This window comes from Gopherus flavomarginatus, chromosome 9 (assembly GCF_025201925.1).
Source record: "Gopherus flavomarginatus isolate rGopFla2 chromosome 9, rGopFla2.mat.asm, whole genome shotgun sequence".
NCBI lineage: Eukaryota > Metazoa > Chordata > Testudines > Testudinidae > Gopherus > Gopherus flavomarginatus.
In genome coordinates, this window is record NC_066625.1 from 23,250,183 (window position 1) to 23,263,733 (window position 13,551).

At 43.8% G+C, this 13,551-nt stretch overlaps 1 protein-coding gene across 2 annotated transcripts in view; it reads left to right on the forward strand.

The window, feature by feature from the left end:
- LOC127057570 (uncharacterized) overlaps nt 1-13,551 on the forward strand; it is a 188,997-nt gene that overhangs the window by 128,067 nt on the left and 47,379 nt on the right. For both annotated transcript variants that reach the window (XM_050966400.1, XM_050966401.1), the window contains exons 46-48: nt 4,860-4,991; nt 5,781-5,930; nt 6,748-6,864. In XM_050966400.1, coding sequence (XP_050822357.1) covers nt 4,860-4,991; nt 5,781-5,930; nt 6,748-6,864 — 399 coding nt within the window. The remainder of the gene's footprint in view (nt 1-4,859; nt 4,992-5,780; nt 5,931-6,747; nt 6,865-13,551) is intronic.

Sequence of the window (13,551 nt, forward strand, 5' to 3'; positions counted from 1 at the left end):
AGTGAATGGATTTGTATAATTTGGCCCGTACTGTCTGTGGATATTTACTTTAAAATACCTTGTGTGACAGACCCAGACCAGCGGGGTGCAGGAGTCTGGTAGGGGGCAAATATACTAGTCACTGGATGAGTAGTTTTCTGTTCCCTGAGTGACCAGAGCAGGGGCTGCACTAGAGTAATCAGGAACCTGCTAGAACCAATTAAGGCAGACAGGCTGATTAGAACACCTGCAGCCAATCAAGGCAGGCTAATCAGGGGGCCTGGGTTTAAAAAGGAGCTCACTTCAGTTTGTGGTGGGTTTGTGAGGAGGTGGAAGCAAGAGGTGCAAGGAGGTGAGAGGGTGTGCTGCTGGAGGACTAAGGAGTACAAGTGTTATCAGACACCAGGAGGAAGGTCCTGTGGTGAGGATAAAGAAGGTGTTTGGAGGAGGCCATGGGAAAGTAGCCCAGGGATTTGTAGCTGTCATGCAGCTGTTACAGGAGGCACTATAGGCAGCTGCAATCCGCAGGGCCCTGGGCTGGAACCCAGAGTACAGGGTGGGCCCAGGTTCCCCCCCTCCCCCCCAAACCTCCTAACTCCTGATCAGACACAGGAGGGGTTGACCCAGACGGTGGGTTCCACCAGATGGGAAGATCACTGAGGTGTGCAAATCTGCCAAGGACCCACCAAGGTAGAGGAGGAACTTTGTCACACTTGGTATTTACTTTGTAAAGGACAACAGTAAAATCACCTCAGGTGCTGATCTTCAGAAGTACCGAGTTCTCACATTGGCTTTGGCTGTAGTTGTGGTTGCTCAGCACTGCTAAAAAACATGTCCCAAACTGGGTAAAAAATATCCAAATCACCCGTGGAGACAAAATGTAAATACAATACTAATCAGATAATTTCAAGCTATGGAAATTTCCATGCATCTTTATAGAAAATTGAGATCGCTGATAGACTGATTAAAAAACCCTGGTTGCTTAGAAATCACAGATTTAAAAAGTCAGTATTTACCAATAGTTGCCACATACTGTAGTGTTAGAAATGAGTGATTTAAAGGGCTGGTTGAAAAACTAAAAAATCCATGTATAATTTTCCCCCAAAAAATGTTTGTGATCTGGTTCCAATTTGGACTGCACCATGATCTCTTCCCCCATCTGTCCATGGGCATTCCTTCCAAGTGACAGGCCTCTACCTGCATTTCTCCCAGAATAGAACCCATAGCTCACCTCACATTAGACTGGATCACAAGCTACAACTCCCCTTGTTTCACAATTGTATTTAATCAAATGGCACAGCTATGTTTGGATCCAACTACCATATAGAATCCTCTCTGGAAGTCTGTGACTAGTATGAAATGCAGTGACTCAGGACAGCTTCATCAAAAACAAGTATGATTTATTTGTCCATAGAAACTTAGCTAGCAGAGAGAAACAGAGTTAAAACAAACAAACAAACAAAAAATTGCCCCTGACTCCAAGGCAGTCTGCACAGAGGGCTGACAGGAAACCAAGCAGTTTTTAAAACCTGGCAGGCAGGGCCCTGTCAAGATTGTGCCTGGTTTCTGGAGGAACTTTGTCGAAAGACTCTGAAAAACATTTGAACTTCAACAAATGAGCAAATTATGCTGAAAACATTTTGGCCAGTTCTCTGATCACCTCCCTTCTAAGGAAACAGGTAATTTTAAATTGTTTATAGCCCTTTGATTGATCTCTTAGTTCCCAGCACTGGCTGGAGCCTGGAAGTAAGCAATTGTCTGGTAATTGCCCCGAAAGTGTTTGTTGGGAAGTTATATGTCTAGATCCATTGTGTTTCTTTCCTACTTGTTTTTCCAACCGCCCCCTGTTAAGCTAGATTAATATATTCATATAGGAAAGTTTAAGAAGCCCATATAGTAATACAGTTAATTTGCCTCACTGACCAGGTCACACACAGTATTCATAAAATTATTATAGATCAGTATTCTTAGATTATTACATAGCAGCTCCATATCCACTACAGTTTGTTTGAAAGTTTTCAAAAATGTTTTGGGGGAGGGAGTGGGGTTGGAAATTATACCAAAGTTTCTGGAAATTGAAATTTTCATTTTTTCCTTTTTTCCACTGTAAAAAAAAAAGGAAGTTTTGGGGGACGCAGGGAGGAAAACCTGAAAATTCAAGGAGAGGTGTTTGGGGAGAGCAAAAAAGTTTGATTTTTTTTTAAATAAGCCATTTTTTTCAACAAAAAAATTCTTTTGCTGAAAAATTTTCAAGCAATTCTGGTTGCTTCCATATCTTAGTACATGAAACTATTGCTGTGTTTCACATATCATAGTGTGGTATGTATCAATCAGTACTATGTTTCTAAGCAAATGTGTTTCTGGCAGGATGATAAAACAAGGGTGCTGTGACTGTCACAGCAGAAAAGAATAAGGAAGCAAATATCCCAGTAGTATCAGCCAGTTAATTCATTTGTATTTTATTTTTTGTGAGAATTCTTCATCTGTGTCATTCCGACGTAAAACCCTAAATCTGTCGAGATATATTGCAATCATATACTGTGTCTGGGCCCTGTCCTGCTACTCTCACCTTTAGCTTATTAGTCAATAAATGCAATAGGTTTCCATTTATTTTGTAATTAATCACTGCTTGAGGGACTGTCATTCTATGAACCTTCACAGTGTAGCCATTAGTTGGAGAAAATGAACATGAGCAGATATTTAGCCCTAAAAAATTATATCTTCTCCACAACGGTTTATCATCAGTGGTCCCTTCTGACCTTAAGTCTATGAATCTATGAATCAGGTAAGGATGCCTAAGCAGCACTAAAACATTTTTCTCTCCAAAGTGGGAAGTTCCATCCCTGTATATACATAAATATTCTTTTTTTAGTACCCGGTATAATTGTGCAGTTGTGGACCCTACTCTGGGCTTAGTGGTCCTAGAAATTATGCAGCACCTTTTCATTTGGAGAATGTCTGTTGCTTTGGAATAGTTTTTAAAAGCAGAATAACTTAAAGAACAGTATCAGTTCTGATTCCAGCCAACTTCGTATGAAGGAAATCAGTGCAACTACCAGCAAGTATGGGGCCTAATCCTGCATTATTAAACTTAGTGGAAATGTTTCTATTAATTTAACAGACACAAAATTAAGCCCATAGTACAAATAGGCTCTTCACATTGGATGGCATTTACCCCACTGCATTACTTGTAGTCAAAGTAAATAGACTCTGTCTAGGTACCTAAACAGGGGATTGGAGGGGATAGAAGCAACCCTCTATAACCTATGGGTGCAGCTCCGTAGCATGTCTACTGCCTCTATTCCAATCCTTGACCTTCAGTGGAAATTACAACTCTGCATAGGTCCTAATTTTGGAGTTTGTGGCCACAGGATCCATGTTATTGCAGTCAGTAACTGCAATGACCTTGCCTCACCCCTGGCCTATTTCTAAACCATCTTACATCAAAAGGGCAATGTGGAGCTGGCAAGGAGCCAAGCTTTGCCATCCACACGGGTATGTCTGCTCACTACATAGCTATCCATGCCTTTATCAGTGGTACCTGCAGCATTGGTGACTCCACCCACTGGTTATAGATGGTGAATTCCACCCACCATGTATGAAATGAAAATTGAATGATGATTTTTGTACTATGCAGCTGCAGTGACAAAGACCCACCCCATCTCTTCAGGTAGGATTGCTCGCAAAAAGAGAGCTTGAGGGCAAGCTGACACCTCTCCTGGGCAGAAGAAATGAGGGGGGGGGAAAGGGGTAGGGAAGAGAAGAGAAATGTCCACCTTTAAAAACCCCAGAGGCCTGATTCTTCATTGCCCCAACACTTTGTTAGCCATATACACCTGTGTGAAGTGAATGCAAAACACTGCCACTCTGGACTTGGCAGCACCTTACTGTCCTGCACCATGTGGATGCATTTACATCCGTATGCTGTGGGTGAAGAGAATCAGACTCCTAGTAAAAATGGCAGCTAAGCTAAGTGATAGATAGCACAGTCCTTTATGGAAAATCCTAATGCAGTCCTACATTTTTGTACTATGAGCCTAGATCCCATAGACCAGTGTTTCTCAAACTGGGGTTGCCTCGTGTAGGGAGAGCCCCTGGTGGGCCGGGCCAGTTTGTTTACCTGCCTCATCTGCAGGTCCAGCTGATTATGGCTCCCACTGGCTGCAGTTCGCCGCTGCGGGTCAATGGGAGCTCCTGGAAGCAGCAGCCAGTAAGTCCCTCTGCCTGCGCCGCTTCCAGCAGCTTCGATTGGCCTGGAGCAGTGATCCGCGGCCAGTGGGAGCTGCAATCGGCCGGACCTGCGGACAGGGTAGGTAAACAAACTGGCCCGGCCCGCCAGGGGCTTTCCCTACACAAGTGGCGACCCCAGTTTGAGAAACACTGCCATAAACCACAGTGCTTCCAGGTAGGTAGGAGATGGAATGAAGAGGTGAAGGTGGAAAGTTTTGGAAATATGTTATCACTGAATGAGGCCAGATTTACCAGGACATTCTGGCCGCTTTGCACCACTGCCATGCAAAGCAGCTGTAAACTTGGCTTCACTGAATCTATGGCTGCATTATGTCACAACACTGAATCTGACATAAAGTAGTCGAGAGGTTTCCACATTATCTTGTGCCCTATTTACGCTATACCACATACTAAAGTATAAGCAAACATTTTAAAACAGGCAGGAGGAAGAAGCATTGTATATGCTCTCTTTACTGTTTGTAAAAGGTTTCTGATATTTACCGTGCATGATACAGTCATGCTGTCTGATTTACTAGTCTTCCAGCCAGATGCCACAGAGTCCACTTATTAAGGGGCAAAGAAGTTACATAAACATAAAAGATGCTACAGCAAGTCATTTTCAAGTGGATTGTTTATTTTATTTATTGCAGGAGCTTGGAACACCAATAAAAATTGATGGATCAGGCTACATCCTGATAGATAGAATGAACCTAGATTCACAAATGCTAATAATTGTTGATGAAAGTACATTACAGGGCCTTCTTATACTAAAAGCCACTAACGTAAGTATCATGCTGATTATTGGAATGAGTGTGGGGTGAAGTGTGACTCATACTTGCAAACTGCTGTTTTATTATTAGGAAAAACAGGTAGGGAAACTGAAATTTTGTCTTTGATCAATTGTGAAGTAATGGACAAAGATATAGTTTGAGGCAACATTAAAGTCCAGCATGTGATTTAGATAATTGAACAGTTCACTGCTATAATGTACAGCAAGTCAAATGCTACGAATAATATAATACAGCCCACCTCAAGTTTCTTGATTACTTATTTATGTTCCTTGAAGATTTGTTTGTTTTTATATTGTGCTATTATGGCTTTAATTATATTTGGACAGTAAATATCATGCTCAATACAATGATACAGAAGCTAACATCAGACTAGATGCAGTATATCTCCTCCTACTATAATAGTCATAAAAGTCTATAGCAATGCACATAATAGGAGAAATAAAAGGTTTCTGATTAATAAAGTGAACTCTGTGTTTAACAGTGCAACTTGAAAGGGCAGTGGCTAGTTCAATCATCTTCTATTTCTTTATTCAATGCCACAATAAAATTATGGCGGTTGTAGCTTTTCTTGTTGTCAGATATTGCTAGATAGAAGAGTACAAATAGTATAATGCTATTAACTTCAATACAATTATGTCTAATTTACACCAGAGTATGAGGAGACCTAGACTCACTGAGTTGTCCTTTGAGCTGTGTATAAACTGCAAGGGCTAAGCTCTTTTACACACACTGAGAAGAATATCATATTTTAAACCTTTGTGTGTGTTAAATTGTTAACAGGACAAACAAGAGCTGGATGGCGTGATAACTCATAATATCCAAGGAGCCGTTGACCTTGGCATTCCTGCAAGAACATTAGTGGATGTGACTTCAGAAAAAAATGGTGACCTCTATAAAAGATTCATTCAGTTTAGTGTGGACGGCAAACAAGTAAGTGTCTCCACATACCTATTGTTCAGAGGAAAGGTTAGAAACATGGAGCTGATTTGGTGACCGTTATTTTTTTCATTTTGAATAGGTGACAGAGGGAGCCTTGTTAGAACTATGGATGATGCATTAAAAGATATGCTATGCATGGGCTTTTTCATGGCCTTACAAGCTACACTTAAAGAAGGCTTGAAAATCATTGCACCACAGACACATGCCCACTCAGTAATAGCATGAGACCATTCACGAGACTACTGTGACTCACCTTGGATATTTATCCATATTCTTAAATAGAAAGTCTAACTAATTAAGAGCCCGATCTAAAGCCCATTAAGTCAATGGGAGTTTTTTCATTGACTCTAGTCGGTTTTAAATCGGGCCTAGGGCCCCCAAACCAATGTCCTTTACATTTATGGAAAGATTCTCATAGACTTCACTGAGTGCAGATTGAGCCCTAACCTTCTGGGTTGCCCAGTCCCCAATACACTTTTTTCAATCTTTCGAACTGCACTATCTCTTACAACAATGCATTTGATGTCAGGAATGATCCAGAATGCCCATCTCCAAAGGTATACCAAAACTGTTCATTTTTAAGAGTCTTTTCTTTGTGCCATCACTATTACATTCCCTCTAGTTTTTAGAAAAACAGTAAGTATGACAAAACCCACATTCTATTTATAACGTAAACAAGTGTTATGATATCCATTATGAAATGTTTTCTCTAATGCAGTAGAAATGATGGTTTTGATTGGTCACTATGCAGTGTGTACTGGAGATGCACTACATACAAGTGATAACATATTTTGTGCTGACAAAACAGATTACAGAAGAATTGAGCTTTATTCGGAAGCTGGACCATGTGTCTATTAACTACAAGCTCACACATAATGTAGAGGTGCTCAAGGCACTGAGAATAGAAGACAGGATTGAGTTGCAGGTATGTTGTCCTTTGGTTTGTATGGTAACAAAAGTGGCACACATCCAGACAATAACCAGGCTATGAGGGAAGCAAGAGGAATACAACAGAACTGTAATGGCAAAGAGAGGAGAAATGTAGATGTTACTGTGTGCGGCACCTATGACATATGAAAAAATAGGACTCATTATTGATAGAACATGATGAATGCTTCTCCATCTTCATGTACTGCTCTTGTTCTCTCCTTCTTATTACTGTATTATCTCCTTTATTACTGTATTATCTCTTCTGGAGGAAACAACAACACTGGAGATTTCAGAGCAGCTGTACAATACTGCTTTATTTAACGTCCCAGTTCAACAAAGTTAAATTAGCATGAGTAGCAATTTGGTACCACAAACAAATAGGCTCCAGTAGCTGCAGGCAGCATAGATTGTTCTCAATATTTTAGCTGCTTAATCTTATGTTTGGTGACTTGGCTTTTTCCTGCCTCCATATTAATGCATCTGAGATGATCTCTTTCGCTCCATCCCACCAACTCATCTTCCCTTCTTATTTCTATAATCACTGCCAGGCTACTGTTTCTTCCTTAGTTTCTGGCCCAGGAGAACCTTCTCTGCCTTTAATCCATCTGTCCTAGAGAACAGCTATTGTTCCTGTCCTCCAAAACCTAATTTTGAGCCTTCTGCTATTTCCCACACTTGGACACTACCTCATGAGCACACATGTTGTAGTCCCAGCACTGATCACAAAGTGTGCAAAGTTTTAATGGTTATTTGTTGTACCAGTTGTGACATTTAATGTACTAGGACATTTGTAGTCTGTATACAAATATACCTCACAATCTTCAAACCTGCCAGTGTGTGACGCAAGCCAGTTGACTGTGTGAAAAATGGCCGAACACTTGGGTTTTGCATGTCATGCCATAATGGGCAGATTATAAATCTGTTGCTGCTTCTTTGAGTTCTGTCCCTGTAGGTACTCCACTTCATGTGTCAGAGCGTCCCAGCACCATCAATCAGAGATTTACGGTATCAGTGTTGCGTCTGCACGGTAGATATCTTGTGGTGCTGCGTCTAGCTTGCACATGACCTGACCCTTCCAGTTTCTTATCAACCATCCTTGTCTGAAGACAGGGTTCTGGGGCAGTGTTCACAACTCTTCCCATACTTTTAGAAATAGTAGTTTAAATAGTTATTTAAAGAATTAGAAAATCATAGTTAGTGTTAGTTTTATTTAATTTTTTTTACTTTACTTCTCCCTATTTTACCCTCCCCATGGTTAACCAACCCCGGTGTGGGGAAACTGTCAGAGATGCCTGGCTCCCCAGGCTTTAAGTGATGCAGCTCCTGCTGTGAAGCAATGCCCATTTCTGACAGGCAGTCATGTGTAAGGGGTCTCAGGGAGGCGCGTATACCACAAAAATGCATCCACTGTAGCCAGAGCGCTCTAGCTTTTTTGCTGCCCCAAGCATGGCAGTCAGGCTGACTTTGGCAGCTTGCCTGCGGGAGGTCTGCCGGTCCCGCAGCTTCGGCATACCCACCGCTGAATTGCCGCCGAATCCACAGGACCGGCAGACCTCCTGCAGGCAAGCCACCGAAGGCTGCCTGACAGCTGCCCTCGCAGGGACTGCCAGGGTACCCCCTGCGGCTTGCCACCCCAGCCACACACTTGGAGTGCTGGTGCCTGGAGCTGCCGCTGACTGTAGCAATCTGAAGGTCAGAGCCTGGTGTGACTGGGCTATCTGCCTCAAAATGATCTTGAGGAAGAAATCTCTCCAACCTGAGATCTACCCGCAGACCACCTCTCCAGGCACACCCCTCTCAGGGACAGGAGACATGCCTTCCTCTAAAAGACCGAGGAAGAGTGCACAGACCTCTCTGCAGAGAACACTGCAGAAATAACAGCGGTCTCCTGCCAGGTTAGTACCCTCAATGCTGACACATGTTTGAGTTGTACCTCTGGCACAGCTGAGTGCCGAGCAAAGGAGATGGAGTTGAGGCACAGATGAAGACATGCCTCCTCCATGGCACTGACCTCACCGGTGAGGAACTTGATACAGAGTGTCTCCTCTGGCAACATACCTCCTCCTCTGGCACCAACATCACTGTTGTCACCAGTAGAGAAAGCTAAATCAGCACCAACCACACTGATTAAACTGCCAAAACACCTGGTGGCACCGACGAGAGCACCCCCATTGGCACTGATGGTATGGCCAACTGAAATGCCACAGAATCTGCTGCAACAGAGAGCCTTGGCTATCTCTTTGGCACCACGGTCCCCTTTGCTCAATACTGAGGGTTCCCTGAACTCTATAGCAGTGATCCCCAGACTTCTCAGGTAGCTTTACATTTGTCTAGTGAAGATGATGATGATCATCCAATTTCCTGGTGCAAGTGCTGAAGGAACCAACTAGGGGCACAGCTCTTCTTGTCTTGCTGCTCACAAACAGAGAAGAATTAGCAGGGGAAGCAAAAGTGGATGGGAATCTGGGAGGCAATGACCATGAAATGGTTGAATTCAGGATTCAGACACGAGAAAGAAAGGAGAGCAGCAGAATATGGATCCTGGACTTTGATGCCCTCAGGGAACTGATGGGCAGGATCCCCTGGAAGAATAACATGAAGGGGAAAGGAGTCCAGGGGAGCTGGCTGTATTTTAAATAATCCTTATTGAGGTTGCAGGAACAAACCATCCCGATGTATAGAAAGAATTGTAAATATGGCAGATGAGCAGCTTGGCTTAACAGTGAAATCCTTGCTGATCTTAAACACAAAAAAGAAGCTTACAAGAAGTGGAAAATTGGACAATTGATCAGGGAGGAGTATAAAAATATTGCTCAAGCATGCAGGACTGAAATCAGGAAGGTCAGCTCACACTTGGAGTTGCAGCTAGCAAGAGATGTTAAGGGTAACAAGAAGGATTTCTTCAGGTATGTTAGCAACAAGAAGGTGGTCAGGGAAAATGTGGGCCCCTTACTGAATGAGGGAGGCACCCTAGTGACAGAGGATGTAGAAAAAGCTAATGTACTCAGTGCTTTTTTAGCCTCTGTCTTCACGAAAAAGGTCAGCTGCCAGCCTACTGCACTGGGCAGCACAATATGGGAAGGAGGTGACCAGCCCTCTGTGGAGAAAGAAGTGGTTCAGGACTATGTAGAAAAGCTGGACGAGCACAAGTTCATGGGGTCGGATGCACTGCATCCGAGGGTGCTAAAGGAGTTGGTAGATGTGATTGCAGAGCCGTTGGCCATTATCTTTAAAAACTCTTGGCGATAGGGGGAGGTCCCAGATTACTGGAAAAAGGCACTACATTAGCCCATCTTTAAAAAAGGGAAGGAGGAGGATCCAAGGAACTGAAGGCCAGTCAACCTCACCTCAATCCCTGGCAAAATCATGGAGCAGGTCCTCAAGGAATCAATTTTGAAGCACTTAGAGGAGACGAAAGTGATCAGGAACAGTCAGCATGGATTCACCAAGGGCAAGTCATGCCTGACTAACCTAATTGCCTTCTATGACAAGATAACTGGCTCTGTGGATGAGGGAAAAGCACTGGATGCATTATTCCTTGTCTTTAGCAATGCTTTTGATACCGTCTCCCACAGTATTCTTGCCAGCAAGTTAAAGTAGTATGGGTTGGATGAATGGACTATAAGGTAGGTAGAAAGCTGGCTAGATCATCAGGCTCAACAGGTAGTTATCAATAGCTCCATGTCTAGCTGGCAGTCGGTATCAAGTGGAGTGTCCCAAGGGTTGGTCCTGGGGCTGGTTTTGTTCAATATCTTCATTAATGGTCTGGAGAATGGCATGGATTGCACCCTCAGCAAGTCTGCAGATGACACTAAACTGAGAGGAGTGGTAGATATGCTGGAGGGTAGGGATAGGATACAGGGGGACCTAGACAAATTATAGAATTGGGCCAAAAGAAATCTGATGAGGTTCAACAAGGGCATATGCAGAGTCCTGAACTTAGGATAGAAGAACTGCTACAGACTAGGGACTGAGTCGCTAAGCAACAGTTCTGCAGAAAAGGACTTAGGGGTTACAGTGGGCGGAAAGCTGGATATAAGTCAACAGTGTGCCTTTGTTGCCAAGAAGGCTAACAGCATTTTGAGTTGTATAAGTAGGAGCATTGCCAGCAGATCCAGGGAAGTGATCATTCCCCTCTATTCGGCATTGGTGAGACCTCATCTGGAGTACTGTGTCTAGTTTTGGGCCCCACACTACAAGAAGGATATGGAAAATTTGGAAAGAATCCAGCGGAGGGCAACAAAAATGATTAGGGGTCTGGAGCACATGACTTATGAGGAGAGGCTGAGGGAACTGGGATTATTTAGTCTGTAGAAGAGAAGACTGAGGGAGGATTTGATAGCTGTTTTCAACTACCTGAAAGGGGGTTCCAAAGAGGATGGATCTAGACTGTTCTCAGTGGTAGCAGATAAGACAAGGAGTAATGGTCTCAAGTTGCAGTGGGGGAGGTTTAGGTTGGATATTAGGAAAAAATTTTTGACTAGGAGGGTGGTGAAGCACTGGAATAGGTTACCTAGGAAGGTGGTGGGATCTTCTTCCTTAGAGATTTTTAAGGTCAGGCTTGACAAAGCCCTGGCTGGGATGATTTAGTTGGGGATTGGTCCTGCTTTGAGCAGGGAGTTGGACTAGATGACCTCCTGAGGTCCCTTCCAAACCTGATATTCTATGATCATGTGCAGGGGCCAGGCACCTTTTCACCACACCACTCATCATCAATGACCGAACGAAGACCATCCTGGAGCCATATGGGGCCCAAATACTGTTACAACCAGAAGGATCAACCCTGGTACGAACTGCTGTGGATGTCCCCACCGATGGCCTTTCCAATGCAATGGGCACATTGGGAACCCTGATGAGCTTACTGAGGACCCTACTTCTAAGCTCACCTCTATGAGCCGTGGGTGACCTGGTCTAATCCCGTGTCCTCCATCCCGCAGCCAAAGAAGGCTAAGGACGTTGGAGATGACACTGAAACAGGCACAGATCAGGAAGTTACATCTCCTGCTCACAATTCTTCCTCCTCCTCCTCGGATGAAGCAAACATGCCACCACTGCTAACCTTGGCAGTTGACTTCAAACAGTTCCAGGAACTGTTTGGTGGATCACCCAAAGCCAGGATATCCCCTTGGAGGCAGTTCAGACAAACCAGCACAAACTGGTACAAATTCTACTTCCAAGATCACTCTGCTCATCAAATATGTGATTCTGGAACCAGCAGAGACAATTTCGCAGACCCTGGGTTGATTCTGCCGACATGCAAAAGGGCAGATAGGAACTAATATTAAGACTCCGCCAAAGGGGTGAACTTCCTCCCACCTGCCTCCCAACTCCTTCATGTTTGATGCTGCTAATCAACCAGGCAAACAACAACAGTTTTGATCCACCCCACAAGATAAGGAACACAAGAGGCTCAACTTCTTTGGATAAAAAGTTTACTCCTCAGCGACATTACAATTCAGAGTCACCAATTATTCTGCTCTGTTAGCAAAATACAATTATAACTATGGGAAATTGAGCTCTTTCACTGAGGAGTTTCCAGAGGAGCAACAAGCACAATGCAAGGCCATTCTAAATGAGGGCTAACTTGTCGCTCACACAGCTCTTCAAGAGTCCCTGAACCTAATTGACATGGCAGCCAGAACCATGGCCACAACTGCAGTGATGCACCAAGCAACCTGGCTGCAATCCTGGGGCATTCCCAAGGAACTCCAAACCAAGGTCGAAGGCCTGCCCTTTGACTGAGAGAAGTTGTTCTCGACCAAGACAGACAAGGATTCTTGAGCCATCCTTCACACTCTGAGGATTGTATATTCCACCTGCAAAGAGAAGATACCACCAGCCTTATTAGAGAACCAGAGATTCCTTTTCTAACTGACAACAAGAGCGGCAATACGAGAATCAACAACAGCATCAATGGTTGCAGCGACGAAGAGTACCTCAATCTCAACTGTCGACTTCTCAATCAGCTCTGCCCAAGCCACAATTTAGCAGTTTTGGTCCTGGATTTGAGACCTCTCTCACCAGGCAGCGCTTACACCCTTATCCATCCCTATGCTTTGGTCATCGTCTTTACCCATTTTACCATATTTGGGCATCAATAACCACAGACCAGTGGGTGTGGGAGATAGTATGATCCCTTTTACCTCCCAACCACCTACTGTACCCCCTTCCCTGTCCCTCTTCATGGACCCTTCTCACAAGCACCTGTTATGATAAGAAGTCAATCATCTTCTACAATTAGGGGCCATAGAACGGGTACTTTGTAATAAAAGGAGAAGGGGTACTAATCCCACTACTTTCTGACCCAGAAGAAGAATGGGGGGTAGAGACCTATCTTGAACCTCAGGAAGCTCAACAAGTTCATTTGCACTCAACAAGTTCAAGGTGTTCGCACTGGGCATGATTGTTCCAATGCTGCAGAAGGGTAACTGGTTTTCTGACCTCAACTTCCAAGATGCTTATTTCCATATTACCATACACCCCGCTCACAGGAAATTCCTGCCACTCACAGTAGGACATGGCCACTTCCAGTACAGAGTATTACCATTTGGCCTGTCCACTGCGCCAAGTATCTTCTCCAAAACTCTAGCAGCAGTAGCAGCACATCTACACAAACAAGGGATAATGTTCTTCTCATACTTGGACGATTGCCTTCTCAAAGGTCCAACTCAACAAGAAGCAC